The 16,493-nt window shown below is 39.2% G+C and overlaps 1 protein-coding gene across 20 annotated transcripts in view; it reads right to left on the bottom strand.

Moving 5' to 3' along the window:
* SYNE1 (spectrin repeat containing nuclear envelope protein 1) overlaps positions 1–16,493 on the bottom strand; it is a 289,881-nt gene that overhangs the window by 4,749 nt on the left and 268,639 nt on the right. For 12 of the 20 annotated variants that reach the window (XM_033056260.2, XM_033056262.2, XM_033056276.2 and 9 more), the window contains 10 exons: positions 15,337–15,667; positions 14,426–14,494; positions 12,393–12,535; positions 11,446–11,572; positions 10,078–10,289; positions 8,427–8,627; positions 7,954–8,082; positions 7,367–7,579; positions 5,361–5,450; positions 3,465–3,523 (listed from right to left, as the gene is read on the bottom strand). In XM_033056260.2, coding sequence (XP_032912151.1) covers positions 3,465–3,523; positions 5,361–5,450; positions 7,367–7,579; positions 7,954–8,082; positions 8,427–8,627; positions 10,078–10,289; positions 11,446–11,572; positions 12,393–12,535; positions 14,426–14,494; positions 15,337–15,667 — 1,574 coding nt within the window. The remainder of the gene's footprint in view (positions 1–3,464; positions 3,524–5,360; positions 5,451–7,366; positions 7,580–7,953; positions 8,083–8,426; positions 8,628–10,077; positions 10,290–11,445; positions 11,573–12,392; positions 12,536–14,425; positions 14,495–15,336; positions 15,668–16,493) is intronic. The other 8 variants (XM_033056264.2, XM_033056265.2, XM_033056266.2 and 5 more) reach the window with 4 other exon arrangements.

The raw sequence follows: 16,493 nt of genomic DNA, 5'->3' as shown, positions 1-16,493 counted from the left end.
CAGCTGCAGTCCTGGCCAATAGTAAACTTCTTCATGTCAAGAAATCTTACATATTAATCTAAGTGCAAGCAACAGCTACCCTTACTTCGAGAATTTGGAATGTCAGTGATATTGGAACTCTTCTCTAAGCATTTCAAGAGAGGAGAAGCTAATTTACCAGGCTACAGATAGGATGGTCAAAGTGAACTTTAATTTCAGCTCAGAGGAGAACCTCTTTGTAAAGATGATTGCTTATTTTTTTCCCAAGGAAAATACGGTTGATGTAACCAATCTGTCTTGCAGTAAGCATCTGAAAGCTTTCAAAAAGGAATTTATCATTAATCTGAAGCTGATAGAAATAAATAAAGTGAATTTAATGCTAAGTGACTAATGGAATGCGGAAAACAGGCTTACATTGAAAGAGGCACTGCTGGCCTAGTAGGATGTTATTCACTGCAGTTAATCAAGAATGGGCCTTAATTTAATATCTTTATTAAAAGACTGTTACATAAAATATAAGAATAGTAAATTTCATCTGTATGATGACAGATGCTGAAGGTCCTTGCAAATACCAGATAGGATTCGCTTCTTGCATAGAAAAAAAGTGGGTGAATCCAATCAGTTTAAGATGCAGCAGTTGTATATGATATTTAAGTACAAAGCACTAAGTAAGAGCAAGGGAGATAACTGGGAAAAGAATCATGGCAAGCCAAACCCAAGCCTTAGTGTTTGAGCTATGGTGTAGCCATGAATACAATTTTGTGGGCAAAGGCACAAAGAGTGATGTGGCTTGGTCTGCTCCAGGAGCAGTAAGTGACCTTTAAAGATCCACTGTCATTTGGGGAAGCTTGGGGAGAGCAGGAAATGGAGGTTGGCACTACGGAACCAAGACTTGAATAGAGCTGCTCAAGAGAGACAATGTAAACACCCCTAAGCAAACTGAACCACTGTTTTAATCTTTTAACATTTTAATCACTTCAAAAAAATTCACAGGCAGAGATCCAGGTGTGCACTTATGACAGCTCTATTAAACTGATGAAAAAAGAGGAATTGCTTCTTGGATTTGCTTTTCCACCCAGCACATGACTGCTAGTCCTGCTTGGGTGAGAGTCTAGTTAAATCCACCATGCAATGTCTAGTTTAATCCTGCACCTTGCTTAGCATCACACTATATATTCCTGTCTTTTTGTGATGATAATGGAGAAGGCAAAGTGATATGATAACTTTTATACAAAAAGTATGGCCCCTCTAATTTTTTAGATGAACTTTCCTTCACAACTTCTTGTGTGATAAACCTTTTAGGATTGACTTTATTTCTCCTTTATACTAAACTCTAATAGGGTTTGCTGATCCAGTGCAAGATCAAACACAAAGTACTCTGATCAGAGGCATGTCAAAATATTAAAGAACACAGTGACAGCTTGTACCACATTATCAGTTAAAACCACATTATACATCAACCACAACCTGTCTGGCTTGCGCATTTGATTAAGTTTCCTATTCAGCAGTGACTCATTCGTATTCCATGCTTGTCTGAATGACAAATTGAACATTGTGTGGTGCTGCTACAAGATGTGTTAATAAACAGTGCTGGAAAGCCTTGATCTGAAAGGTGCCTCAGCAATGCCACTGCTACAACAGGGATTGATCTCAAAGCTGCAAAGCACTGCTAGCTGCTCTTAGAGCCAGGGGCTCACACCTACAACCAGAAACCTCAGAAGGCTGGCAGAAGTGGTTTGACTGCACAGGAGAGTGGAAAAGCGCACACAATGTGTTCCTTGAGTACAATGGTGCTAGTGCAAGCATGCTGATCTGTCAAAGACATCGTCCCCTCCTCCTTGCTGTTAGTGGCTGCAGAGTAAAGCCCCTGTCCTCCCTTTTTTCCCTCCCTATGAGAAACAAAATGCCAAGCTTCATAGCAGGCTGAGCTGAATAATTCCATCAGACAGAAAAATGGAGTTTACACATATCCCCTATTTTCAATGTGGCATCCTTTTGTTTCAAAAGAAAAAATCCTTAAAAATAGGTAGCTTCTTAGTGTGTGTGGAAGCAATAAAAGATACTTGTTCTAGTTGTTACATGGTTTTACAACTATGCCACTTTACTTACAGTCCCTAACTACAGATGTAAACAATTTTTAAAAAACAAGTGCTTATACAAATATCTACATGGTAAGTAGTTTTGTTTTTTAGTTCATTTATAATGAGAATAAAATCTTGATTTTGCTCATTAAAAAAAAATACTCTTAAGGTTTTTTTTTTGTCTGCTTGTTTGTGGCTCACTATTAAATTTAGCGTTCACTTCTTTCTTTGACTCTAACAGGAGTCATTTCTTTAAAAAAAATTACTTAATCTTGTGTTTTCTTCTGTCCAACTTAAAATCTTTGACTCTAACAGGACCCAGTTTATAAACAAATCAGTTAATCAGAGAATAAATGAAATTTTGGTTAAATGAGATTTATTAGATTCCATATGAACAAATATACCTTAATCACACTCTGATTATTTTAGCAGTGTCCAAGACACTGAAATAGAAAAAGATGTCCTCTTTACACACGTTGGCTTGCTCATTCGCTTTTTTTTTTCAGCTTTGTAATTGTAGAGGCCATTAAACTGATCAGTGAAAGAGCGAAGGTACACACATCACACTGACAACAACAGGAATGCAGAAGCATTGTTAGCTGCAGGGATGACAGGTTGCTGGAGACACCGTGGAATGCAAGAAGCTGCAGCTGCAAGCCTGCTCTCTACTGGTCAGACAGAGATGGGGCAGTGCTGCTCCCGGAGCAGTGCAGGGATGCGAGCACTGGGCGAGCCATGGCAATGTTAGCATGTTAGACTGCAGTCGTCTGAGGAGGGGAGAGAAAGTGATCCCGACTCTTGATAATCTCAAATTCTGATTTTTAGTTTTGAGTCTAAAGTATTGAAAACCCACAAACTGAACAAAACGTTTCAGGGGAGAAAAAAAAAAAAGAGCAACAAATAAATAAATAAATAAACAAATAAATAAAAGGATGTTAGTATGTCTCATCCAGATCTGTGGGTTTTTTGAATTCTAGAATAAGATACTGGCCTATTACCTGCCTTAATTTAATATCTAGAGGTAAAGAGGATGATAGAAAGTGTTTGCCATGAACTTACCAGCATTCCTCTTTAATCACATCAAAATAAAATAATTATTAAATATCATGAGTGCAAACACACACTCACCCTGATCAGGCATATGAAAAATAAATGTTGATTACACGGGATGTCTGTGAAGCAAAAGCTGCAGATGTCCAAAGATTAACCTGTATCTCCATTTAACAAAGTGTTTGAAGTAATTGAAAGTCCTTTTTGCCAAACAGTTAACAATAGGGAAGTTACCACTTGTGTGTAAGTCCTGACCACCTGATGGAGTCAGTGGGACTGAGAGGAATCACGGCCAATTTCTATCATCCTCTTGGTGTTCTAGAACAGAGTGCGGAAACCAGGAGAATAAGGTACCTGCTATGTGGACTGCTGACAGAGGGTCCAGGCTGTGAGAGACTACATTTGCCCCGTGGCTGTTTGCAATGAACAGGGGGTAAAGAAAGAAGAATGTTCAGTCCAGGCAAATAAAGACAAGCTACTGATGAAATTAAATTAAAAGTGCAGCAAAGGAAACATAAAAAAAAAAAAAGGAAAAAAAAAAAAAGAAAAATCAAATGAAGTGACCAATATCCATGAACCAAGGAAACTGGCTTTTCTTTGCACTTAGCTGAGTATGAAAATTATTGGAACATACACAGTGAACTAAGAAATAACAGTTTTGACACTATGTTTATGAACAGTAGCTCTGGGTTTAAAAAAAAGTCTCTAGAACTTTAATTCAAGTAATTTTTAATATTAAATATATGTTATCTTATTAAGTGGAATATGGAAATATATGTATAGATTTAAAAATTTACATGCAGAAAAATTAACATTCTCAAGGAAAAAAGGTCCAACACCCTCCTTTAACAAGTCTTGCCTCTCCTCCACCCCACGATTTTGAAGGTCGAATAACTGTAGGGGCATTCTTGAACTTACAACTATTTGCTGTTAATGCAGTTAAATGTTTATAATTCTGATTGTATTTCTTTTGTTTTAGTATTTATTTAGCATATTTGGCACTGAAATTCTAAACAGTATAACCTTAGTCTTCAAAATTCTGTGGGTGCAGAACCCAGAAGTTTGGAAACTACACCCAAGGAACCATACAACTTAGCTATGAATTATGGAGCAGAAAAAAAAAAGGAAAAAAGTAGTCATGTACATGAACAGTAATAAATTAGAGACAGAAAAATCCTCATTAAAATATTAAGATGAAACCTATCATAATTCTGCATGCTTTCTAGACAGAGATTTATGGTAAAATACTTCTCCATCTCCTATAATAATCAGGCAACCTTCAGTTACATCTGCGATATCAGAGTTATTAGAAATTATTTAGGTTTAAATTTAAAAGATAAAAGCATTGACCACTGAAATAAAATGTTAAGGTTTACATTCTTTCTCTTTTGGAAAAGCCAGTATTCCTTTACATTCTCATACTAGCATCTAGAAGAAAACTAGCGAATGTAAACAAAAATTAAAAAAATAAATCAATTTCAAGAACCATAAATTTATCAAGACAGAACTCAGAGGCTATACAAAAAAGTGAAAATGGAAAAACAAAACAAAATCAGAACAAAATCAGTCTGACTGTCTTAAGAACTAAGGAAAAAAGCAAATTAATCAACCAATAGAATTGCAGAAAAAGACAAAATAATTGCAGTTCCAATTTGGGCTCAGAGTATGGAAGTGTTTAGTACTAGGCATGTATTGCTATATTTCTTGAATTTTGTGCCAGCGATGTAAATGGACAACTCCAGAGTTGCCACCACAGGCATTGATTAGGTCCTGCACAACTAACTGGTTTGAATAATGTTTTGTGCCCTTCAGCTCTACTTAGCCATTCATCCAAAGTCTCAATAAGACCATCTGCAACCTGCATCAGAAATGACAAAAGAACTTATTGAGATTCTTGATGAAGCAGCTCTGAAGAGAAGGCCAAACAGAAATGGAGGACTGATTATACCAGACAAGACCAGACTTTGGGGTGCTGCCATCACTAGAGCAAAATACAAGAGACACGACATGCCATACCATGGTAAACCAACCACACTGACAGCCCTGGTTTCAGATAGTATTTACCACTTCTGATTTCATGCAGGATGGGATATGCAGCAGGGTTGGGGAAAGCAGCTGTGTTTTGCTTTTGGTTTATGCCATTTCCTTTCCTAACAAGAGAGAAGGGTTGACTTCCAGCTGGCTAGAACTGCTGTAGATATCTATAGCTCCCACCAAAGAGGTGGAAGAAAATAAATGACATGAAATTACCGTTCTCTGTCTGCTTGGAGTGCTTCTTCCAGATACAGGACTCACTGAGCCTGATGTGTCTAATTCATCGGAAGACCATGAGGACAATTCCTAAAGTTCAGAAGGAACAGAGCTCAGAAATAAGCAACTAGCTCTACAGGTAAGCAAACTACAAAAATTACCCTGAGTGAAATTCCAGCAGAGTTATTTCCAAGGCAAATAAAATAAAGCAGCTAAATGTTGTTACCACATTTTAAAAGACTAAAGCATTACATGTTTTCTCTGTCAGCCCTAAAGGAAAAGAAAAGCAAACAGTAATTAAAACTTCATTCGTTTAGGTGACACATTTTCCACCAAAGTCAATACAGGGTAAAAACTAGTTGTTCTTTGCTGGCTCAGAATTATGAGAAGAATTTGGTACAGTAGTTTCACGAATACAAGCCGCACGGAGTATAAGCCGCACTTCCAGTGCCTCGACAATGTTGCTGTCTTTGTCAATAGATAAGCCGCACCCCGAATATTAGCCGCACTTTCGTTCGTAGCGAGAATCCGTGCGCAGTTTTCACAAATTGGCCAATTAGTAACAGGATCGCGGCATAGAGGGGTTTACTGGCTCAGGGCGGGGCCAGGAAGGCTCGGCCCGCTCATGGTTGCCAACGGGGCCGGCCGGGTGGTGCTGCAGCTGCCGCCGCGCTCACTGGCCCCCCTCTCCCGTCAGCACCGCCTCGCTGCCGCGTTTGGTCGTCCTGCCGGCAGGCCGGTTGCCGCCGCCGCTGCGAGGCACGCCGGCCGCCCCGCGCCATGTTTGCTCACCCGACCGGCAGGGTTGCCGCCGCTGCCAGGCTCTGCCGGCGGGGCGGCCGCCGCCAAGCTCGCCGGCCGCCCCCTCCCGTCTGCACCGCCGCCGCGTTTGCTCGCCCTGGCCGGCACTGCCGGCCCCCGCACCGCCGGGCTCCCCCACGCTGCTGGCCCCGATTCTGCTGGGCTTCCCCCGCTGCCAGGCAGCCCCACCCGCCGGCCTTCCTGCTTCTGCCATGCTCCCCTGCACTGCTAGCCCCAGTTCTGCCGGGCTCCCCCGCCCCGCTGGCCCGGGCTCTGCCGCCCCCCCTGCCCCGCCCTGCTGGCTCAGGCTCTGCCGCCCGCCCCCACACTGCAGGCCCCGCCTCTGCCAGGCTTTCCCACCTCAGCCAGGGCTGGCCGGGCTCCAGCTTGGCTTGGGGCTGCCGCGGGCTCTCACTTCTGTGTTGGCAGCTTTTAGAATATTGTTCATGTATTAGCCGCCCTCGAATATTAGCCGCACTTCCGGGTTTCCACCAAACTTTTGGTCAAATTGGTGCGGCTTGTATTCGTGAAATTACTGTACTCCCAAGATTTTAATTAAACAGGTAGAAATCCACTAGAAGGAGGGAAGAGTTCTTGTGCTTTAAGGACTCTGTTAATCCAAGTCCTTTTAAAAAAGTGAACTAAAGGAGAGCCTTGAAATCTTTTCTCTGTCACTGCTGGCAAAGACATACGTATAAATCCCTCTTAAACATGTGAGATACACAACAATTTTAAAAGATTTGGACTATAGCTTAAAGCTTAAGAGGCACATATGAAGGACTCCTTACCCAAGTACAGAATTCATTTTATGGTTTTTTCCCTCTCTTTGACAGAGTGCACATTAACTTCATTTCCAGTGACAACTCACATACTACAGTTTTCAGTACTGCTACTGGAATAATTATCTCATATACTTTGCCAGTTGACTAATTCAGTAATAGCAGAGTAGACAAGAAGTTCAGTAAATTATTGCTACACCAAATAGAAAAAAAATACTGAATTTAAACTCCCCCCCTCATATCGGAAGAGATATTTACATGATGAAGTTTAAGATTACTTCATGGTAATCAAGATTACATGTTCCATCTTGATAAGCACTGCAAATCACAGAAGTAGAACAGCCAATAGCAATGATCAGAGAAAGGCAGTCAAAACAGCAGGAAACACGCTCAGTGAACAGAAAGGAATAAAAAGACGTGACTTACCAGTTGACTACTTGAAATGTCTAGAATTTTCTCTAGGTCTTTAATATGATGTGTAACCTCTTTCAAGAGGAGCTTCAGTCTGTTTCCAATGACATGTACCTTTTCTTTGGCTTCAAGACAATCCTTGCCTTCAGCATTGACTAGCAATTGGCAAGACATATCTTGCAGAGATGCCACTTTCAACTGAGACTCCAGCAGTTCACGTCTGATTTGCTGTTGCCAAGGCAAGCACCAAATTTTTTTAATAGCAGTCAAAATAAAAAAAAGCAAAGAAGCAGAACTCACAAAACTCAACATTTTAAATTAAAGAAATGGAAAAAAAAAAGAGACACAGTACAAATTTCTAATCTGACAGGAAGATATACAGCATCCTAGTAGTCATCTAAGATTTAAAATCACATGATGTGTTATTAAGGAAAGTGAGTGGTGCTTCCTACCAAGGTAAAGTCAGTCACTGACACTGGCTGGTCCCACAGCTCTGTGTTAGCACACAACATACAGTGCTAACCCTCACAAGAAAGAGAAATCTGATTAGGTGTTTTTCTGGTGATGTGTTTTGGGAGACAAAGGAGTGATTATAGTCCTACCATCAGAAGTCTGTGCTGATCCTGCAGTATTTCTGAGTCCTGGTTTGGATTGATGGGCACAATCTCATTTTTTCTTCTGTCAATATTCTCCAACCAAAGCAGCAAACCATGGCTCAGTTCATGGAAATCCTGCAAATGATGAATCATGGTTGTAACAGGGTAGCAAAACATTCCAGTCAAATTCAGGTTTTTAATTTATCCTCTGATACGTTCTACTAGCTAAACAAAATAACTTCCAGGAAGTATACAACAGAACATTAGAATACTATTCCAGAGATGACAAATTTTGTCGATTTTGGGCTGTAAATATTTGTTTTAGGTTGTGCAGGTGTACCCTTGAGAAAAACATGCCAAAGCTGCATCTTGGCTTTCATGGGCAAGTTTCAGACGGACTTTGAGCACACCACGTGACTAAATAGTTTATATTTTCAATATGTGGGCTGCTGGCAATTTGAAATAGGCACCGTACAGACCTGGCACTGTATTAATGCATCCTGCAAGGAGCTGCGCCAGTCTTCGATCATGCTGCACACGTGCTCCCAGCGCACGTTCATCTGAGACAGGCGCTCCTGGAGCTTCTTGCTCTCCTCGCTGTCAGACTGAGTGAACTCTGAGCTGCACAGATTGATGGACAAGATGATTGCTTTGCGGTTATCAATTGCTTTCTGCAGCTCCTTGGTGATAAGACAAAGGGGAAGAAAGAATGGAAATTGGTAAATTGTGACTTTCAGAAACATAAAGTAGAGAAGGCACTTCAAGACTGAAATGATTTGCCATCAGCAGTTGCAGCAAGGTACCATATTGTAACAGTCCCTTTACACTGGATATGACATTTCTGGGCTAACTCTGTGACTCTGCAAATATTCACTCTTTAACATGTACTAACATTTTGCTGTGAATATAAACAAGAGCCAACCAATTAAACTTGTAAAGTCTTAAAAGCCTGAAGTCAGAGTCAGATTTTAAAGATCTGGCTCATGTTTCAGATATTTTAAAGACAAGAGTAGGTCCAACAAAATTTAAAGATGTAGCACAACTGTATTTTAGCTTACAATAAAACTTTTGCCCTCACTTCTCAGTTTTGCTGATAAACATGAAAATCAACATATTTTCAAGTGGAAACTGCTGTCATCAGTATTTTAAAATAAAAACTTTTACTGAGAGAAACAAAAATATACACTGAATATAAAGACCTTCAATTTATAGAAGTACAACTTGTATAAAAACTCTGATTTGTTTACATTGGAAACCACAAAAGAAACCCCACCTCTTTTGGTGTGGAGCGTACTAATGGGCTTTCCAAGAGAGGGTGAGATAAGAACAGAATTCTTATAAAATGCCCCGTTTTCCACCTACTTTACAGCATTTACTTAAAAACACAATGTCACAGTAACCTTTGCAGTACTTATGGCAGCTATATTTGGATTACAGTGAAGATGAGCATTGACATGCTTCACATGGATCACTGCTGCAAACAGCCTTTACTATCTGTTCACCTCAGCCCTGGCATGAAGCACAAAGCTTTTTGACATTGGGTCCAATATTTTCGTGCCCATGCTTGTAAGGCACTAGTAACTGAATGTGAAGTTGTGGGCCACCATATCTGCAGATCTTTATAGATATGAAATATAAAAGAGAAATGAAAAAGTAACATTCAGATCTTGATGTATCTAAGAAGAAAAGGAATATTGCAAAGGGGCACCAAATTTTTTTTATGTTGCACTGAATAGGTTTTGATTCCTTTGGACTCCTTCTGGTTCCTCCACACAAAGTAGTAATGTCTTAATGAGGCATTTCTTTTGAAGCAGCTATTTTGTTACCAATTTGAGTAGAAGATAATTGTTCTAACTGGGCACTGGTTTGTGACATTTATGTCACATCAGGAGTTATCTGTACATTCTGGAATTACAGAATTGCCACAGAATCCCTATTTCAAAATTTCGTTTGGATAGCCAGCGGCACATTTTCCTTCCAAAAGGTGATTCAGAAAATCACTTTCCCAGTTACTTTATCAGCAGCAGCCTGCTATGTGGAGAACCAGTTGCAATTACTGGCAACCTCTTCAACATACCTGTTCCACTCAGCTTTAGAAGGTAACTCATGGAAAAGAGAAATAAAACTCACTTTCAGTTTTTTAATTCTGAGCTCAATAGTTTGTATATCAGTGCTGAGATCAAGGTGGTGGAGCTTCTCCAGTTCTTCTTCAGTTTCTCCCAACCAAGCCCAGATGCTATTAAGGTCAGAGTTGAACTGCTGCCATTGCTGAAGGTTCTGCTTCATCCTCAGCTCCTTGCTTAGAGCTTGAGCCTGGATTAATTCCCATCTTTCAATTACACCTGGAATTGCAAACACCAAATTCAACAAAAGCTGAAAAAAAACCTACTAGCTACACACATACACAATTACATAAATTTAATTCTGTTCAGGACAAAAAGATGCTCCCTAAAAAGCATAAGTCACAAACACTAACCACTTTAAAAACTAAGTCAGATTAAAGAAAGTGATGTTGGAGAGAAAGATTGAAGAACATGGATGATTCCAGTCAACAAGAAATTTTTTTGCATTGTGTCAGACTTCTATGAGTAGAATTAAGCTGATACATGCAGGTCTCTAAAACAGGTTATGCTGGCAAAAAAGACAAATTACCAGACAAGTGCAAACCAGACAAGAAATATGAATATATCTAACTAACTACATAGTTATTATTTTCATTGGTAGTTGTGCCTATCACAGTTTAATGGTCACGCCTCACTGCATTTGCTTTAGGTACCACTGATGCATTGGATAAACACCTGCACTAGAAAGAAATAAATGAGGGGTTATTTCTTTTTGCTAGCTCTCTTGAAATGTTAAGGAAGAAGGACAAGCTGTATTATTACATCAACTTAAAATTTACAAATAAAACCCCACAAAAAATAAAAGAGACTATATGGGTAGCATATCTTGTGAAGCTAAGAATGGAATGATGCCTTTATAGTCTCTAGAAATCCATGTTTTCACATTCCATGTTTCACAATAGAACCTCTTGTTCTACAGCTGAAGTTTAAAATTAGTGAGGTGAATACCTCTATGAGGTGAAAAAAAATTTTTTTACTGTAGGCAAATAATCTTAGAGGTGGAAGCTAATATTAGAAGAAACAAATGATGACCTAGGTGTTTTGTACAGCAACACAAGCAACCTTTTTCATGAGAAATCTTGCAAAAACACCCCATTGCATCCACAGGGACCTCCTGAAAGGCTTAGGGTTATGCCTCATGATATGAAGGGGTTCTTAAAATGGACTTGTATGTCTAAACTCTTCACATGGCCTACACAGGGAATACTTACTGTTCCTTACTATTCCTATTACAAGGTCTTAAACAGAACATGGTAACAGACAGTCATGTAAATATATATGCCAGCAAATAATACCAAGTGTTTATTCAGAAAAGCTTTGCATCTTTGCTGCTTTCCATAATTGTTGCTCATCAAATGAACTATGTGTTACTTACCAGCTGTTTGTGTTTCAGTACTGTTCATGTTAATGAGTCCTGAAAATTTTTCTTCTTCCTCCTTCAGTTTATATCCAAGCCTCCTTACTGAGTCTATGCTTCCACTGCATTCACCTAGTAGTTTCATCTGCATTAACAAAAAAAATATTCCTTTTCAATATGCACTAATTGTATGGACAGCGAGAATTACAATGCAACTTCCAGAAATTTCCGTAAGAGTGTGAAGAAAAAGATCTACTATTTTAACAACTTGTGCTGATACCACAAAAAAAAGTATATACAGATGATAAAGGTCTAAAGCATAAGTTATACAGAAGTAATTTAGCACCATTATGCCAAATCATTCTAGATGTCTTAGGTGCCATCTTTTCTAAATTTTAAGACACTATGGCAAAGACACTAGAAGATTGATATAGAAAATGAACCTAAATGTGGAAATATTGCTATGCATCCAAGCAGCTAATTTTTAAATTCTGTCTTTAATAAAATTATTTGAATGGCTTAGAGAGAGATTTATCTTCCAGAAAACCTCTCTGTGAAAAAAATCTTTTTAATCAGAGATTTCATACATGCAACCTTGCTTATATGATGCATGTTTATAATTCATTAGCAAGATGAATACTGTGCCTGAAGTAATAAAACCTGCTTTTAAAAGCAGAGGAATTTCAAACAAGGATATCATCATTATATGGATAACAGCATGTGTGAGAAAATAGTTCTAGACATCTGCAAAATAGGAAAATAAATTCCTTAGAGTCATGTTCCTCTAATCTTATGCTATTGTAAACACACAAATAACATAAAAACAATAGCATTAAGGTAGTAACCACACGAGTGAGTCTGAGAAGCAGTTACAGCTAATTGCTCTGCTGAAGTAGCTGCATTTCCTTCTATGGCTAAGCTAAGCTCAGAGTGCATATTGGACTGGGGCTCCAGAACACACGCACATATCCTTTGTAAGTGGAATCCAGCTCTGGTCCTGTGGGTGTCTTGCTGCGGATGATGTTTTCCGTTTGCTGTATCTGGAAGCGACTGGTGTCCAAGGCCTTGTCCAGCTGTCGGATATGTGCTTCCAGGGCACCCGGTTCACCTGTACCAAAACCAAAATACAGGGACTGTCACGTCACCTTTCCCAAAGTTTCATTTCCTTGCCCAGGCAGAATAGATATTAGGAGCACTATTTAGATTAGACAGTGAAGGAGAAATGTGGCGGCAGCAGTATGAGTGGTACAATGTCAGCCTAAGTGATAACTGGTTATGTTAGAGAGTGTTAGCAACCTTCAAAAGATGATACCAATTCAAGTTCAAGCTTGCCATAAGAATACTATAGAAGAGTCCACAATTTAAAGTAGGCTTGAAAATTATCCTGAAATGACTTTTCCCCCATATTGAATGCCTTGTCTTTTTTAAAGGGAAAGCTCTCAGTAAAGCATACTCTAACCTCACTGATTTTGGGAAACACCTTGATCATTTCATAAACACTGTCAAATAAAACCCTGTAACCCAAATCTCCATTTGTACGATCTAAATCCATGTGAAATTTTGGTAGCTTCATTTCTCTTTGTATTACTTCTCCCCAGTAAAAAGCAGTATAATTTGTATCTTCATGAAAAGACCATATTTGTATACAATTTTAGACACTAAAAGTGGCATACAAATACTGCTATATTGTCAGAATCCATAGATGACTGGATATCTTGGAAGCCTACAGCAAGTAGTCCATGACTGCTCTGGGCAACCACACTAAGAAGAAAAATTTATAGCATTTTTCCAATTATGTACTTGACAAAAATCATCCTTAACATATCTGCAAGATGGTATCATTCATTCAAGCTCTTGGAAACCAATATTAATGCTTTTGAAGCAGGACTAACTTGTAGTCTCCTTATAGGGGTTAGCTGAATTCTATGATATAAATTAGCCACAGACAATTCTAATGTGAGGCCGGTTGCAGCCTAGAGGACCACATGAGATCCTTCTTATCTATATTCTATCACTATGCCTGATTTCCATCTGTTTACAAAGACAGTTTTAATTTATTCATAAAGACACAATTAAAAACATGAATAGAGAAGGAGAGCCTTCTGTCCACCTAATTAGAAAAAATAGAGCCTCTTGGATGATTAATTTTTTTCATATATAACACCACCTCATCCCAAATGGACAGGATAAAGTGCTAAAGACTGTTTTTTACTTTAAAAGAAAAATTAATGGGTCAGAAAACTAAACACACTTTTCCCATAAGTACTGCTATTTCTTATATCCTTAATCAATAATATTATTTCATTAATTTGGGAAGTAAATAAAAATGGATGGTGAAGCTGACGCTTGTGTCACAGACACTAATATTTTAATTGTTTGCTTTTTACAATGAAATCATTATTTAAAAAGAAGAAAACTGTGAAATCATGAGAAAAGGTATTTGCAAATGCATATATTTCCTCCAAGAGAGTCATTGAACAAATGAGACAGAAGGTTTAATTTTGTGCAATGAGAAAAGAATAATTTTTCAAAATATGCGACTAAGATAAAGACAACTCAACTTGACATTTTGACCACATGAAACAACAACTAACCTAAAAGTTTATATCTGCATGATAATCCAAGATGCAGCTGTGTTAAAAAAAAAAGCAGACCTGAAAAATTAGGTATTGCTCCATACCCTTTCCTTCAGCCTTAAGATGTGATGTATTAAGTTGATGGACACCAGAGAAAAAAGACCAATCAGATCAGTTCATTTTAGTTAGCCAAGGTGGGAGTGCTAATACTTCAGACATCACTGATTCATCCATGCCCACAATGGTCCCTTTAAGCATAGCAGTAAAGCAGGAGGATACTTCTAAGTTAATATGCCAATGCTGCCATGTAAGAAATTCTTAATTTTGAAGTTGTGAAAAGATAGCAGGTGCTAGGAGAAGAGAAAGAAGTTACGCTTGTGCACCATGGTATTTGCATCTGGCTAGACTTTTATGATGCCTACCAGAGATATTTTTGAGGGCGTTTTCTGTGAGTGTTACATAGGCCTCAAGAGTTTCAGGGATCTCTACATCTGAAAAAATAAAAGCACAACTCAATTGATGGCTTGGCAATGGCCGTCTCCTTACAGCAGGAGTCCTTTTCATGGGATGGATTAAATAAATTGTTCCAATAGCAAACATTCTCTCTGGAGAAGGAAAAAGATGAAGACTGAAACACAGGAAGGCTGCTACAAAGTCTCTTAAGATCCAGGCAAGTCTGACTCTTTCCAGAGCAATGACCTGGAAAGCAAAAGACAGCCAGAAGATCAGAGTAAAATACACTGGTATGTCTTATCCCACAACAAGCTGAATTTGGGCACGCTCACTTTTATTAATTACACAAAGAATACTTAGAAAGGATTTCCAACTTCACTGGAGAGCAAGACCCGAGATCCCACCTCTGACTAAGCACTCATTTGCTGGAGTCTTGCCTGCATCAGGGCAGAGTTAGGATTTACTTAAACACTTGATGATTTTCTCTGTGGGTCTCTCCCACAGCATTTCTTCATTAGTTTGTTCTGTACTTTTTGCCATATCCAGTATAGTTTCTCTTAGTCAGAATAACTTGGCACACAGGGCTGTTGCAGATGACATATCCCATCTGGCAGGCCTCACACATAGATACACAGCCAATTCTCTGCCATATCATGTACGCCAGCATTTTCCAAGGCTGTCATCATCCAGGAATCTCCATCACCGTCTCTAAGGCCAGAGGGCCATTGAGATCAGTTAGGAAACACTATTTAAAGTAATCAGGGACTATTTAAAGTACATTTCCATGAGAATCTTGGCCACACAATCGCATATATAACATTTGCCTTTTTTTCCCCTCGGGGAAAACAGAGCACTCATTTTGCCACCTCTGCCACCCTACCTGCTATGCCGGCTGCTCCTCTCAGGTAGAAGTCTTTTTCTTGTCCTCCATCTTCTTCTGAGTGCAGTGCCCTTGAGACAGCTGTCTCCAGATCCCTGCTAAGGTCGTAGTCATGATCCCACTCCAGGGGGATGGAGTCCACGCTCGCAGGGGTATCTCGCCCTGATCGCTCGCTCCTCAGTGGCTGGGAAAGAGGCAGCGAAAGGTTGGAAGAGGGGTGCGGGGACAGAATGCTGTCCGCAGATTTGTCATGCCAGCGTATGTCAGAGAGATCTGCTGATTCATCCAGATCCACCTCTCTGTCAGAGAGGTCGTGCTCGTCATCTGTTAGCTAGAAGCATAATGCAAACAGAAGCATCAATGAAACGTGCAGAGGCACTGCATGGTCAGCCTGGGTCAGTGAAATAAAGCAGCATTAGGTGACAGGCACAATGGTGAGGTTTTCATTTTCCACGTTTCCTTTTGCACTTTCTCTTCATTATTTTTAAGGTGCACTAAAAAGCCAAAACAACAAAGCAGATCAAAGTGCTGGCTAATTTTAATTGCTTGAGGCACATAAAGTCTCACAAAAGGCAAATATCTCCAGACTTTTACTTATGCTACTTCAATGTAAATATTATTAGAAAAACATTTCGAATCAATTAATGGAAAGCATAAGTGATCCTCATCATGAGTATTGCTTCCACTATGTTATTTCATATTTTGAAACCCCTAGATTTTGTTCTTTTCATTAAATAGGACATAAGCTACCAAAAATTGTTTTCCTTTCACTTTCTCCTTTTGTTTTCCTTTTCCACTTTTAAGCTCATGTTCAATTCTGGAGACAAATTTCTGTCTCTTCTGAAAAGAAAAATCATTTTATCATTGTGGTTTTTTTTAAAAAAACAAGTCCCTAAGCTACCAGTCAAACTATCTGACAGTGTAGGGAGATGGTCTTATGACCAGTACCACAGTACTACTCCCATGAATAAAGCTTTATAAATCTCCAATTTGCAGGCATTTTCATTATGATTTACAGAAATTCCAGATCCTGTCTGTTTGCTCTCTGAACAGGACACAAATAGCATGTTACGGAAGGGAGGCAGATGGTCAGGGCTGCAACAAAATTTAACCACAGGACTTTTGAGTTACTTAGGTTTCATTTCAACATCTTTCTT

The sequence above is a fragment of the Catharus ustulatus genome, chromosome 3 (assembly GCF_009819885.2).
Source record: "Catharus ustulatus isolate bCatUst1 chromosome 3, bCatUst1.pri.v2, whole genome shotgun sequence".
NCBI classification, from domain to species: domain Eukaryota; kingdom Metazoa; phylum Chordata; class Aves; order Passeriformes; family Turdidae; genus Catharus; species Catharus ustulatus.
The sequence above is the reverse complement of the archived record's forward strand: the minus strand, read 5'-3'. Positions and strand labels throughout refer to the sequence as shown.